This window comes from Osmerus mordax, chromosome 22 (genome assembly GCF_038355195.1).
Source record: "Osmerus mordax isolate fOsmMor3 chromosome 22, fOsmMor3.pri, whole genome shotgun sequence".
Lineage (NCBI taxonomy): Eukaryota > Metazoa > Chordata > Actinopteri > Osmeriformes > Osmeridae > Osmerus > Osmerus mordax.
Window position 1 is genome coordinate 7,215,808 of NC_090071.1, and position 15,019 is coordinate 7,230,826.

General features: G+C 48.8%; 2 protein-coding genes across 2 annotated transcripts; one reads left to right on the plus strand and one right to left on the minus strand.

Annotated features, from left to right (window-relative positions):
- Positions 1-75: 75 nt before the first annotated feature.
- ical1 (islet cell autoantigen 1-like) lies at positions 76-9,530 on the plus strand. The gene is made up of 15 exons (XM_067260218.1): positions 76-206; positions 986-1,017; positions 1,361-1,535; positions 3,342-3,414; positions 3,526-3,649; positions 3,797-3,995; positions 4,222-4,347; positions 4,748-4,846; positions 4,937-5,022; positions 5,470-5,519; positions 5,603-5,671; positions 5,827-6,021; positions 6,486-6,827; positions 7,000-7,101; positions 7,211-9,530. Exons 2-15 carry the CDS (start codon positions 1,010-1,012, stop codon positions 7,324-7,326), a joined length of 1,764 nt encoding a protein of 587 aa, XP_067116319.1. The 5' UTR covers positions 76-206; positions 986-1,009; the 3' UTR covers positions 7,327-9,530.
- Positions 9,531-10,354: 824 nt separating this feature from the next.
- On the minus strand, positions 10,355-14,735 carry fam117ba (family with sequence similarity 117 member Ba). The gene is made up of 8 exons (XM_067260986.1): positions 14,715-14,735; positions 13,759-13,866; positions 13,336-13,419; positions 12,905-13,018; positions 11,511-11,654; positions 11,144-11,360; positions 10,816-10,936; positions 10,355-10,646 (listed from the first exon to the last, which is right to left on the minus strand). Exons 1-8 carry the CDS (start codon positions 14,733-14,735, stop codon positions 10,355-10,357), a joined length of 1,101 nt encoding a protein of 366 aa, XP_067117087.1.
- Between the last annotated feature and the right edge of the window lie 284 nt (positions 14,736-15,019).

The window sequence follows — 15,019 nt, forward strand, 5'->3', positions numbered from 1 at the left end:
CATGTTTCTAATGCGCCGCCTTGTGGCAGAAAAAAGTACAGGTCCTTAGCATATCCTGTTTCTCTGAGTCAGAATGTCAGATGATGGTAAAGCAGGAGCTCCTACTGTTGTGTTGGAAGCTGCCACCTAAACCTAGCCAGCTAGCTAGCTAGATGCCCCCTGTCTTGCTTAATAAGATAAGATCTGATGACGGCGCTGTATTGAAGGTAAGGCCATAATGTGATACCGTGGAGTACTTTTGTTATCTACTTTTAGAATATATAATGGAACCATTATTCGTTTGTCTAAATCGGGAGACTGGATGATGCCACAGTGGCATTGTTCCTGCAGCAATGTTAGCTAGGAAGCTACGCGTTTTCTACTATATTATTGCTAGCTAGCAAGACAACAGTTGGGAAACAGCTTAACGCATTCAGGATCTACCCTTTCTGTCCTGCGTGTGCTATGTTATATTCGTGGCTTTAAAAAATTAAATGTTCTATCATTGCTTAACCTCCAACATCATCGTAACCAAACACCTGCTAACTGGCCCGAGGTCTCCTACTCCTAGACTAGTGTCCGCTCAAGTGAAGACGGTGTGCAGTGGTGGCATTCTTGTTTGACATTAGTTTACGTTTACTGGATTATCCTTGTGCCATACTGATGATTTAAACGGCAAATTATTTAACCATTGTGACAAATTCTTATCCAGTGTTTGATATTATTTAGTTGGAAGACAATATGCATTGAGCGGTTACGTAGTGCTAACAGCTGTCGGCAATACCAGTGACAAACACTAATTCAATCATTTTAATTAAACAAAGAAATTGCTACCTCAAGGTTATTATCAAATCGAGTAAACTATGCTTTATTATGAATGTGTTTTTCGTTTTCTTTGTAGCGTTTAGTGGTTTATCAACTGTGGTTGCATTGTATTTGACACTGTAGACCTGTAAACAAACTGTCTCTCTCAATGATTGGTGCCCTTTCTTTGTTTGACTTGCAGAGAACTTAAACTACAAATTTAAGGATGGACGGGTACGTATGGCCGTTTCCCCCCCCCCAAAACCAACACAGACATGCATCATACATATCCTGTTTCTGGTTTAGTGAGCCTGTTGGTCATGGATTTGCTTTGTGGCTTTGACACTACATTTATCTCACAAAGCCAAAGCCAGGGAGTTGTTTATGTTCTGGGACTGGGAGAACTAACCCTCACAGACCATAATATACACTTGTCATTCGAGCAATTGCTAAAGCCTACACTTCTGATATAAGCCTGTCGCATCTGATAAGTCACACCTAACTTTTCTGACCACACTTGTCTCCCCCATCCTCATCACCCACCCCTGCCGCTCCTCCGCTTCATCTCACCCCCTAGGTTCCCTGGGGACATGCTGAGTGGGGGCCGGGCACTGCTGGGGGAGGACAGCTCAGTGATGGCCCGCATGCAGAAGAAGTTCTGGAAAACCAAACAGGTCCTGATCAAGGCCACAGGGAAGAAGGAGGATGAGTATGTGGTGGCGTCTGATGCCGACCTGGATGCCAAGCTGGAGGTGGGGAACTGGAGTCTACTACAATGTCATAAAAACAGTGTGCTTTACATTATAATATGCCTGTATGTGTGCGCACATTTCTTTTGCTTAGTAAACAATACTTCATATGTATGTGTGCCTATATCAGGGGTTTCAATGTGTTTTGTAATCCTAATGACTTCTAGCCGAGCTAATGCAGGATATTTTGCATGTCCGAGTTTCTATTAGCCAGGTATTGGTCTACCAACACACAGGTGCGTAAGACAGAGCAGAGGTAGTCGGATACTGGACACTTGGCCTGTGGGAGGAGGGTCTGCTACTGCTACACAGTGGCAACAGACTGAGAGGCCTTTGTTCCGGGCTGCAGTCAAAGAGGCCTTATTCTGTTGTTCTGTTCTTTGTCCCGACATAGCAGAGAGAGCAAGAGACGCTACGAAAAGAGAGCTAGCGGTAGAAAAGAGACAAGGGATGCAATACTTGGAGAGAGTGCAAAGAGAGCCAGAGAGCCCGGTAGAGAAACACAAAGTGAGAGAAACGGCCATGTCAGGCTCCAGACTGAATCTCCCTGTGGGACTTGGGTCCAGATTAGGGCAGAAGCTGTCTCTCTCCTGGTCTGCTGTTCCCTCAGCTCCGCTGCTGGAGGAGCTACAGAGAGACCTTTCAATAACACTCATGATCTTATTTCCATTGGCGAAATCACTAAGCCAGGATGCTCCCTTTTCAAAGCCCTTTCTTGTCTGTTCCCATTGTTTGATCTTCATAGTGAATGGTACCTGATAGCGGATGCTTTCGGTAACCGTGTGCACTTTACCTGACTAAAAGCTCAGTTTCAAACCAATTTCCGTTTCGGCTTTGAAGAAAGGTTTGGTTAGTAGAGTAAGAAAAATACCTTGTAATCCAATAGTTTTTGTTGTTGTTGTATCTTATCAATGTGCCTCTGTGTCTGGATGGGCCAGGAGGACCATTTTAAGAAGACCTAGATGGCATACAGGAACAGTGCGGGTCTCTCGTTTGTGTGTGTGTGTGTGCACACATTGCCTGTGTGTCTTTGCGTTTCACCAGGCACACAGATCGAGGTTGCCAGCTAGAAAAGGGTGGTGCCCAATGTCATGCAGCTTTTGGTTAATCAGTAACTGCAAGACATTAAACCTCTCTTTTGTGACTCTTTATTTTTTCTCTTTCTCCCTCTTTTCTTTCTCTCTGTGACTCTTACTCTTTTTTTTAATCACACTCAGTCATTCCATAATACAACATAGTGGGTGAATTAAATCAATGTATTGTGGGTGTCATGGAAAGAACATGTGTGTGACTTGCGCAAACATTGAGTGTGTGCGCATGCGACAGCAATGCCAAGCAAGCATTCAGGTTACAGGCCAACCCAACAGTTTCTGCTCTCTCAGCATTTACCTCCAATCAGAGGGCACTGAAGCCGTCTCAGATTTAAGGTTGCCATGACCACCGGACAGATGGGCGCTTGTTGTCTGCTAAAGGGATTTCTCTTTTCTTTATGGCAGAGTTGTTCTTATCTGGATGAGGGGGGTAATGGAGCGAGAAACCAGACAGAAATACAGGCTTTTTAAAATGTATTATAGAGATGTAGACAGAGATACTTAATGTATCCGACCAATCCTGTCTGTACCTTCTGTTTATCTAGCAGGACACCTAGACTAGGCAGAAACAATGTTGGATAGACTCATAAGGGTGTGTTTTTTGTGTGTGTATATACATAGTATAAGGTTATGCAACTAACGTCTCGAGGCCTGTTGCACATATTGTCTGAGGGGCGGCATAACCGGCAGTGTGAATGTTGTCCTTGTCCCCCTCCAGTTCTTCCGCTCTGTCCAGGCCACGTGCACCGAGCTGCTGAAGGTGATCGAGAAGTACCAGCAGAGAATCACACGTGAGTGTCAATCTTGAAATTGCCTCCGATCCCGAACGAGTTCACCGTTTGGTCCCATGACATGGGCCAGTCCCTGTGGTCTAACGCGGGCTCCCTCCCCTGGGCCTCCAGACCTGTCCCAGGAGGAGAACGAGCTGGGCCTCTTCCTGCGCTTCCAGGCAGAGCACGACCGCACCAAGGCAGGGAACATGATGGACGCCACCAGCAAGGCCCTGTGCTCCTCCGCCAAGCAGAGGTGAGGGCTCCTCCGCCCAGCCACACATGGACACCCCCCATACCCCCCTGGTCCCCACCCCTCCAAACACACAGGCACAAATGTACACATAAATAAACCATACACATACACACATTAACCCCCCCCCCCCCTCTCTCCATGTCCCAGGCTGGCTCTGTGCCCCCCCCTCCACCGGATGGAGCAGGAGGTGGAGACGTTCCGGCGGCGGGCCATCGCGGACACCCTGCTGACGGTCACCCGGATGGAGAGGTCCAGGACGGAGTACCGCGGGGCTCTGCTCTGGATGAAGGACGTGTCCCTGGAGCTGGACCCGGACACATACAAACAACTGGAGAAGTTCCGCAAGGTGGCCGTGTGTGGAGGGTGGATGGGTGGATGGTGGATGTGTGTGCGAATGGATGGTGTGTGTGGATGGATGGATGGTGTGTGTGGATGGATGGTGGGTGTGTGTGTGTGAGTTGGTGAATGGTGTGGGTGCGGGTGTCAGCAATTAAAAGGCGTAGAAAGAGACAAACAGGTTGCTGTAGTTGTCCTGGAAGTTAGGTCATTAAACTGTGTGTGTGTGTTTCCAGGTACAAGCCCAGGTTAGAGGGACCAAGGGCCAGTTTGAGAAGCTGAAGAATGACGTGTGTCAGAAAGTGGACATGCTAGGAGCCAGCCGCTGCAACATGCTGTCCCACTCTCTCTGCACATACCAGGTGTGTTGCAGTGTACTGTATACCCGTTAGCCTGGCATACTGGGTGTGTTGCAGTGTACTGTATACCCGTTAGCCTGGCATACTGGGTGTGTTGCAGTGTACTGTATACGTGTCAGCCTGGCATACTGGGTGTGTTGCAGTGTACTGTATACCCGTTAGCCTGGCATACTGGGTGTGTTGCAGTGTACTGTATACCCGTTAGCCTGGCATACTGGGTGTGTTGCAGTGTACTGTATACCCGTTAGCCTGGCATACTGGGTGTGTTGCAGTGTACTGTATACGTGTCAGCCTGGCATACTGGGTGTGTTGCAGTGTACTGTATACGTGTCAGCCTGGCATACTGGGTGTGTGCACGTGTGTATGTGAAGGTGGAAGTTGAACCAATATGCTGTCATTGCAGACCACCCTCCTGCAGTTCTGGGAGAAGACAGCCCATGTCATGTCTGGGATCCACGTGGCCTTCCAAGGCTATGTACCCTACCAGTTCACCACTCTGAAGGTAGAGACCACCACTGTGTGTGTGTGTGTATACGTGTGTGTGTGTGTTTATAAGTGACCGTGGCGCTGATGCCCACCCTCTCTCTACCAGGACCTACGGGACCCCCTCGAGCAGCTGACTGAATTACAGACCCAGGAGCAGAGCAGAGAGAACGCTGTACAGAGCAACACAGACAAGTGAGGCACACATACGTCAAAATATCCTTTCCCCCCCCCCCCATCCCCCCTCCTCTGCTTCCAGTCATCTGTTATTTCCTCCTCCCCTCTGGTTCTCTCTCCATCTCGCCGTGGTCACACATTCCATATTCCAGTGACACCTGATGTCGTCTCTCATCTGTCTGTCTGTCCTGTCCTGTCCTGTCCTCCACGCTGCCTCCTCAGGTTTGTCTTCATCGCCCGAGAGGCCGGTGTTACGGCCCTGTTCACACACATGTAAGTGTGTGTGTGCGAAACAGAGGGATGGATCATGCACCATAGTCTGTTCCTGTCCCCTCATCTTCACCTACACATGTAGAAGATCTCCAAGTAGCTGGCCGTGGTTGGGGAAAGCTCTAGAAAAAGCATCAAAGGGGATGATGAATAGATTTAGTCAGCGAATATTGATCCTCTCTTTGTCTCCTTCAGTCTCGTGTCCCTGGACGAGGACAAGCCAGCTGCGTCTCCCTCTGACGTGGGTAGGTACTCCCCCTTGTGGATAAGGGAGGACGTTTATCTGGCTGACTGTACCTAATATGGGCTTGCCTTCCTCCCTCGACAGGCCCCGCCCACAGTGGGGAAGGGCAGAGCCAAACCAGTGGCAGTTCTCTGTGTGCAAGTCTGGACTCTGGTAAGTGTGTGTGTGTGTGTGTTATTATCACTTACCAGCTAGTTGTTATTCTTAGTTAACAGCTGCCTGTGAATGTCACAATGAGCGCACCTGTACGACAGGCTCAAACTGAGTGCCTCCTGCTCCCCCTAACCTGGTTAATCCCTCCGACCCAGCCCTGTGTGACCTTAGTGGGCCGCTCAATGCAGCCAGCGTCGACGACGACCTCTTACTCATGGGCTGTGACCAGCCCCAGGCCCAGCCACAGCTTTTCCAGCAGCCCCTGGCCTCTCCACCGACTACAGAGCCCTCTGCTGAGCTATGGGGCCTGGGGGATCTGCAGCCCAGCCTCACAGAGCTGCCTCTCCCTGGTAAAGGCCTTCCTGCCCGCCATGTCTGCCCATGCTTCTCTTCTCTGCTCCTAGCCACCACCTCTGCCCTCTCAGCTCCACACTTCTCCACTGGGGCCCATTCTAGCTTCCAGCTTAATGATACTTCAGTTTCTTTTTTTTTGTCCTTGCTGGTCTTTTTTTCTTGACCCTGCTTTTCATTGTGTGTTTTTGTATTTTTTTGGTGGGCTCCTCTACTGTCTTTTTCTACAGGGGCATTTTGGGATTTTTCTGAAACGTGATCCGCTGTTAACTCCTCCGTCCGTCCTCTCAGGTTCTGAGCCCGCTCGTTCGCTCTGTCAGACTGCTGTTCTGTCTTGTCTGAACATGATGTGGTTTTGCTTCTGACGATGCCTGATACAACTCTTTTGTTTCTTTTGGACATCTCTCCTCTTTATAACTTCTGTTCGTTCTCCCTCTCCCTCCGTCCTCTGCCGTTGCTCCAGGCGGGGACCTGCTCTCCGGAGGCCCCAGCCAGCAAGAGTGGTTCGGGGCTGGATTCAGAGCGGGGCCCGAGGACGAACGGAGGCTGAAGGAGGAGGAGGACAAGGAGAGGGGTGACATGTCCTTCCTGAAGGACCTCCTCAGCCCAGGCCCTGGGGGCTCTGACGAGTTCAGCCGTGAATGGCAAGATGCCTTTGGCCTGTTTGAGTCTCCCCCTGCCCCCCCTCCTGCCCCCTCCCCGACCTCTGCCCCCTCCGATGGGGCGGCACGGCCTCCCTCTCAGCCCCCCAGCCCCACAGGCTTCCTGCCCTCCCAGCTGCTGGACCACAGCCTCAGCTCCACAGGTTTGTGGTCACCTCACTCCTGCCCTCCAGTGGCTGCAGGTCGTCATAGCAGCACTATTGGAGGTTATACAAGACTCCGATGATGTCAGGAGTTTGGGCTCATGTTGAGTTGGCGTATGTTAGTTCCTCTACTCTTCTTCTCGTCTTCCTCATTGTTGACTTCATCTCACAGGCTGGGCAACCCCGCCCATGTTCCAGGCCCCGCCCCTACAGCCTCCGCCCTCCTCCAATCAGAACCAGTCGTCTCAGGCCGGCCCCAAGTCAACAGCCAGCGGTGAGAGCCCATGAGATGGATTGTCTTGTGCCACTGGCTAGTTTGAAAGCACCAAACTGCCGTGTGTGTGTGTGTTCAGTCAGTAATGTATATATCTGTGTGTGTGCAGCTCCTAAAGGCGGATCGAGGGACATGTCAGCCTGGTTCAACCTGTTTGCAGACCTGGACCCTCTCTCTAACCCAGACGCTATTGGCCGCTCTGAGGAAGAACTGCTCAACGCCTAAGGAGTGTGTGTGAGTCCAACCCTGTGTGTGTGTGTGTGTACACTCCTGTGTTTAAAGAGCAATGTCCCCCATGTGAGGAAAGGACATTTGTACATATTTGTATAAAAGAGGTACACACACACACACCCACCCAGCACCAGCGGCGATAATCGTGATGTGGAGTGACTGTGACTGTGACAGTAGACCCCGGTGGGAGACTGGCCCTCTACAGCGCTGTGGAGGACCCACTGCTGCATGGAGGACGAGAGGTGTGCTCGAAGGGGTTCAATGTCACACAATATGACTTACAGGAAGTTCTTGTTAGGATGTTCCGCTTGTCCTGTCTTTCGAGAAAAGGATGAAGTGGTCTCTGTGTGTTGTGTAGAGTGGGTTTATATATTCTCTGTTCATTAGGGTTTGTGTTTGCAGTCTACTGTATTCTTTCTGAAAGGGACCCGGGATGGGAAATGGTTGGCTTTAACTTTATATTTATTTCTATATTATATTACATTTATGTATATATTTACACATATATCTATACCATAGGAGGCTATCGATAACTGAGGAGCACATTGACACTACTGCACAGAAGGCCTCAGAGGTTAACTAGACACTAATCTCATATCTAAATTTGTGTAACATGGCTCATAAGATTTTACGCAAGGCACCTACTGTCTATGGCCGGGAGTATTATATTTAGGATTCCATTGGCCTTAAAACATATTATACATACCTTATTATGGACATGTTATATGTATAACTAACCAAGGACATACTGTGTATCTGCAGAATATTGTATATTTTCAGACCATATCAATAACTGCTGCTTAGCTGAGATGTCTATTTTTTGCTGTGAGCTGCAGCGGAAGAGAGGAGCCCTGACTCATGATCTGTTAACAATCTATTTAATCTATTGTATGGAAGAGATGGGTGCTGTATTTTTAAAACTACTGATGGACATGTGTTGGCACTGGAGTAAAATACCAGGATGCTTACCCCTCATCTTGGTTGAAGCTGCTCACGAGGGCTCATGGATCTCACAGCAAGCCCTTCCATAGGGGTAATGAAGGCCTGGCTATGGTTCATTACCCACTTGATCCTGCAGTGGCAGTGAGTACTGATACCAGAGGAAACACTGTCCAATATACTGTACTTCATAAAGGCTGCTACAGCAGGGGAAACGTCCATCTGTCATCTCTTTCTGACACAATAACCTTTTACTACAATTGCCCTGTGAGCAAAAGATTGTAAAGAGTTCATTACAAACTCAGCTGTGTATCGTCAGTACAAGGGGATGGATTTATTTGCAAGGTGCAGTGCGTACAGGAGTGTATTGATTAGTTTGATCTCTATAACCAGTCTGTGATGCAGTAATTATGCTCTATTAAACAGATAAAGAATGTATATCAATCACAAATGCTTTATTTGATTCAACTATGCCTTTTTATTTCACTCAAAGGATGTACCGTCGTCTGATAAAACTGGAGGTCTGTCTCCCACAAACATGTTTATGGGACTTCAATAAATAAACTGTTGTTTCTGCTAACTGTGTTTTTTTGTTCTTCCTTAAAAGATATACATTTCTACCAAAGATGGTGCTGATTATTAGCTTAAAGGTACCCTGTTTCATATATGCCAATTTTTACAATGGCTAAATTTAACATGAAACCAAGTCTACTGCTACATGTTTGTAAACATCATAAAATGCTGTCTTCAGTATGAAAGGCTACATGGATAGCAGGTATTTATCTGCTTATACTGTAAGAATTAAGAAGTTAGTACAGTTCTGTATCACGGTTGTCAGTTTTATGAACCCTGAGTTGGGCAAAGGGGCTTTGTTGATGGTTGTTAACCTTTAGACAACCAATGTCTTCCTCGAGTAGCAAGTTAAACATAAATATGAAATACATAGTAAATACATAATAATTCACAGTTACTGGGTGGGGTGCAGTGGGGTTGTATAATACAATTAGATTCTTCATCTTATGTCTCCATGTCAGTCTAAAATACAAACACTCACAGTGAGCCTTATATATGTACAAACCCAATACATTCTAGACTTTTCCTTAGTAGCAGGCACAGTAACGCAGTAATGACAAATATACAGCAGAGCGGACTGGAGCTTTGACCAAGGCTTTCTTTCTAGCCCAAGGTAGACAGCCGAGCCACATCTAGCAGTGTACAGTCAAGTGACTCCTCTAGACGACAGACAGGTCACAACACCAAACACAAGCTGAGCAACACACGCACACACAGAAAGAGAGAGAGAAAGGGATAAATACACTGCATGATGGCAAATGGGTCAGAAGAACAGTAGATGCCAAAAGAGAGGAAGTAATGGAGAAAAAGAGCAAATATTGGGGAGGGAGGGATGGCGGGAGGGAAGGAGGGATGAAATTAGAGATAGAGGTAATGCAGGCAGACAAGGTTGGACACTGCACATATCATACAGTAAGCCAGGCCGTGTTTAAAAACATCAGGCACGTTTTTCATAGCGTTTTTTTCAACCTTAACCGCCCCTCATATTAAAAGAGTTTTGCTACAATATCTCCGGCAGCACCCGTCAAAACCTCCCTGCCATTGCCATGGAAACCACCCGGAGCGTCACACAGGAAGGCATTATCTCGTTTTTGAAGAGAAATGTTAAGAATGGTTTCTAAAAAACAAAATCTGATATGTCTGTGGCAAAGGCTTCATGGTATAATAATGCAATGAAATAAACTAGCCTTTCTAAACAGTCTTTGTGTACTGTAGGAACGGGGGCACAAAGAGCTGTAGCAGGGGGAAGGTTGAGTAAGCTATGGAGAGATTAGGCTTTTGAACACCATTCTTATAGGTAAGCAGAAGCTGTGGTGGTTTTTCTCCTCAGAGGAGAGCCGGAGGGAGGAAAGTCGAAGCTTCACAGAGTAAGGGTAAACCAATGAGCCTGGCATGCTGAAGGCGACCGGAGAGGCAGGTTTCACATTTGTCGTCGATTTGGAAAACTGGAGATTTTCTTTTTCTGAGACAGCAGCTGTCATTTCTCAGTCTGGCCACTGGAGGAGCCCTTCTAACTCTCTGGCTCCTCCAGGTGGCGGGGGAGGCAGGGCTGCTGGTGGGAGGCTGAGCCCCGGGTGAGCCCCAGAGAGGGGGAGAGGCTGCGCAGGCCGACCCCACCCAGAGGCACCAGGGACGGGGACAAGCTGCGGAGTCCCACCCCTGCTCTGAAGCTGAGCTCCGGGGCAGGGAGCAGGGGCTTGAGGATGCTGACCAAGCAGAAGGCAGAGCCGCTCTTGGGGATGAAGTTGACCTTGTTACGGTCGGGACACAGGAAGGGGGGGATCTCCTGGAGAGGTCTGGGCCTGTAACAAGCAGAGAAAGAGGAAACTGATCTAGCAAGCTAACAACACAGATGACAAAATACCTCATACAAGAAGGGTTGCTACTCATAATGAAAATAAGGAGTAGCAAGGAGTAACAAGGAGACTTTATTTGTAGTCTTGCCCTGGGGGTCAGAGGACTTGTACTCACAGTGACTCCTCGAAGACCTTGACCTTCTCACATCCCTCGGGGGGCTCCCTCTTGAACATGTAGCTGTTGTTGGGTTTGGGGGAGGCAGCGTACTTGGGCAACGGAGAGCAGGGGCCGAGCTCTGAGGACACACAACCACACAAGCGTCACCAACACACAGCCGACACACCGTCACAACACCGCATGTGTGCGTTCCTCGGTCTGTTTACGAGGGGGCTGTTTCTGCATGTTTGAATCAGCGGAAAACCCTTTCGTTGTGGGTGTGTGCTTGAGTGTGTGATATGGGGGTGTAAACAAAACAGTGTGTGCTGCCGTCCTCCTCAGTCACCTTTCTCCTCTCCGGGGTAGGGGCTCCCCCCTCCTAGGTCGTTGAGGATGGTGAGGTAGGAGGGCGAGATGGAGTCGGGACGACTGCTGCAGTTGCTATGGTTCCCGCCAGTTAGGCCCCCGCCTGAGGGGGTCTGCGTGTCGATGCTGCGGGTGCTGCTGCTGCGCTGGGGGGGGAGGGGCGGGGGCGCGCGGTGCCCATCTGGAACGTCTTGAGGCTGAAGGCAAACCCAAACATGACGGCATGAAGGTCATCATGTAACATATTGTGAGTTTACACAGTGTGCGCATGTATAGGTTAGGACAAGTGCGCTGTGTGTATAGTGTACACTTGTGTTTCATGTGACTTTGCCGTTGTGGTTACTCACAATGATGACCTCCTCGCGTTCACTGGTGTCGCGGATGATGATGCGTTCGATCTCCTGGTTGAGGCCCTCGACACTGTTGCGAAAGCGGGGGGCGGTGGACTTGGAGATGGGGATAGGGATCAGGATGGTCTTAGGCATCTGGGCCTGAAGGAAAGACGGAGAAAACGAGGGAGAGAGAAAAAGAAGCCATATATTTTGTTAAAACTTGTCAGCTAACACACAATCCTGCATGATGAAAGATAAGAAAGCACACGCACACACACACCAGCTGCTTGTCTATCATACATTACTACCTGCACCTGTGTTTCGTGAACCAAAAACACTCAACACAAAATGGACTAGCAACCAGGCAGACAACAACAGCACATTTTCAGTTAAAAAATAGGTCAGACATACAGGCAGAACAAGCCTAAAATGGAGAGCTAACAGTTCTCACTTTCCAGCCACTCACAACAACATAATAACAAACACGACAGGACAACAAATGTCAACATACCAGTTATGCTTACTCTGGAAGCTGTGTTTTATCCTCCTCAAGCTTGGCTTCTGCTTGTAGTTTGCTCGCTCTCCTCTATTTATCCTCTATTTTTCTCTCATCTTCCCTCCCTCCCTTTGATGACAGAGAGCTCTTAAACTGTCTTTAGGGTGCTCATTTTGATGGGCTTACGCCTTTCCTCTCACTAACCAGCCTGGTCATGTCTATTCCAAGTCAAAATTCAAATACTAGTTAATAGCCTAACTACTGTAATGACACTGATTCTTAATTTTTAACTAATAATTACAATAATAAACAAATAAAAATCACAGAAAATGTCAGATTTACTGACTGAATTATAATTTGTACATAAAATGAAACTAAATTGTCACTTGGCTAAAACAGCTCCAAAACTAGGGCTGGATGCTGTCCTGCTTCAAGTCTGAAACTGCAGAACAGTAATCTGCCTTGACAAAGTTCAGAGGCCAGGAGACTTGTAACAGTCAGTCTCGTCTTCCGAAAGGGAACAAAAGGAACAAGATAGAACAGGTCAACATGACCAGACTAGAATAATGTGCACCTGCTAGCAGAGACCTCCAGTGAGAGGGACCTCCAGATGGAAAGAGAAAGGGTACTGAAGAAGGGCCCATTTTAAAGAGGACTGGAGAAGTTCAATTTTAGGCCAAATTGAGTATAAACTGCAAGACTTCAGGGAATTGTCTAGTCTCTGTCCCATTTCCTTCTGGAGACACACACATACTTGGACACAGACACACACACACACACACACAGATCTAGGACAGACAGGGAAAGTGGGCCGTCCCCAAATACCCTCAGATGACACACAGAAAAGAGGGATGCAGCCTACTTCCCCTCCGCACACACAAACACACAGCCACAGCCACAGTTTTTTGGTCACCTGTGATTGGATGATGGCGGCATGGCTGCCATTGAAGGGTGACTTGCGGTCTTTGTCCCTGCGATGGCGGCTGCTGCGCTTACTGCGCTGGAGCTGCTGGCGCAACTTAGCGATCTGCAGACACAGTTGAGGACAGGTTAGGAGACGCACAACGGCTAGCTGCTAGCTAACGGCTAGGCTGTTTCAAAGAGTGGATTTCTTTCTACCCTGCAGTACTGCGTGTGGGTCGTACTTGTTGTACTCGATGCTCATGGGGACTGGCTGTGGAATTACAAAGTAGTATGCCATGCCACATGGGGTTAGGCTTGTCAGTGGTGTGTCCCCAGCACAGGAATATTGAATGGGGGTGCTTTAGTTGAATGGTGTTGTGAAATTCAAGTGACATTTGTTATGAAATGGATGTTGAGATTTGTGTTGAGAGCATTGCGGACCTCTTTGAGCTGATCAGTGCTCCCGCAGGAGGCGGAGCGTTTGTGGGAGCCCCTCCTCCTCTCATCTGCCCAGGCCCTGGGGGTCTGGATGGAGAGACAAAGAAAGAGAGAGTGAGTGAGAGAGAGAGAAACAGACAGAGACATGAAAAAGGACGTCCAGAGAGACAGAAAGCCATTGACTCTACATGAATCTAGGTCGTGTTTATGTGGCCTTTTCAACTCTGCTGATAGTACAACAAATGAGCTGAGCCGAGACAACAGTGAGTAATCTTTCTCTTACCAAGTAATTTGCCCACACAAACATTTCCACCCACACATTAACTCGCAAACACAGAGATGCACAGCCATTCAAGCATTTAACGATTGACAACATTAGCAGTCATGCAGTTGCACACACACACAAACACACGCATACTGGCTCACCTGAGTAGCCTTGTCCCTCATGTAGGGAACGTGGTGGGTGTGGCTGCCGTCCTGAGGCCAGGGACCTATCAGGTGAGAGCCAGGGAGCGTGCCCAGTGAGGGCCACAGCTGGCCACAGTGCCAGAGGAAGAGGAGGAAGAGGAAAGCAGGAAGTGGCAGAAGCTGGAGCAGCAGACAGCAGCAAGCCGCCCACACAAACACCTCACTGTAGACACACACAAACACCTCACTGTAGACACACACAAACACCTCACTGTAGACACACACAAACGCCTCACTGTAGACACACACAAACACCTCACTGTAGACACACACAAACACCTCACTGTAGACACACGCACAACAGCAGAGGAGAAACACGGTCACAGATGAGCCCCCCAAAAAAGAGACAAGTAAAGTGAAAAGAAGATTCATCAAACCTAATTAATGATTGGGGCTCCAAGTTGAGAGTTTTTAGTAACAAACAGTCTATAGGCCATGTAAACAAACAGTTTATCTACAGAACCACAGCTGGGCAACAGCCTAAGCCTCTGGCTTGACCGGGGTCTGAGACAGAGCTCTCAGACCAGGAGTGGGAGGGAGGGATCGAAGAAATTAGGTGAATTGGTAGGAATGAAAGTGGGAAAAGGGGAGGATGAGAGTAGAGGCAGGATGAGCCAATGGTGAAGGGAATGTTGGGTTGCCAGATTGAGAGGGCTTTTAATCCCCCATTCCCCCAGACTGTACAGGGCTGAGATGAGATGGGCTGTTGGATTGGGTCAGGCACCCCCCCCCCCCCCCCACACACACACTGAGACCACAGACCCTGTTTAATGGCATTATAGAGGATTAGAGGTCTGGCTAGCTGGAGACCCTGGAGAGCCAGGTGCCAGTCTGCCCCCTCCCCCCACAGCCAACATACTCTAGGGTTCATACCCCCTGACCCAAATACCCCCTCCCCACTCTCCTCCACAGACCGAGTTCAGCAGGGCAGTCATTATTACCCCCACACAGCCTCACCCTAAGCACAACCCTCACCCCCTGCCAACCCCTTCCTCCATCCCTCCTAACCCCATGTGGCGCCTAAACCGCTGCCTCAGCACCCATTGTCCTTATGACCTCCCCCCTCTCCCGGCCACTTTTCTGCGATGTAAACATCGGCTTAGCGCTGTTTATGAAAGCCGCGTGTGTACAGCTGTCAGGCTAGCTGCACAAACCTTACACATAGAGTTGTAATGGCCTGTTCACTGGAAGTCACTGGGTAGACGTCTGAGCGTTTGGC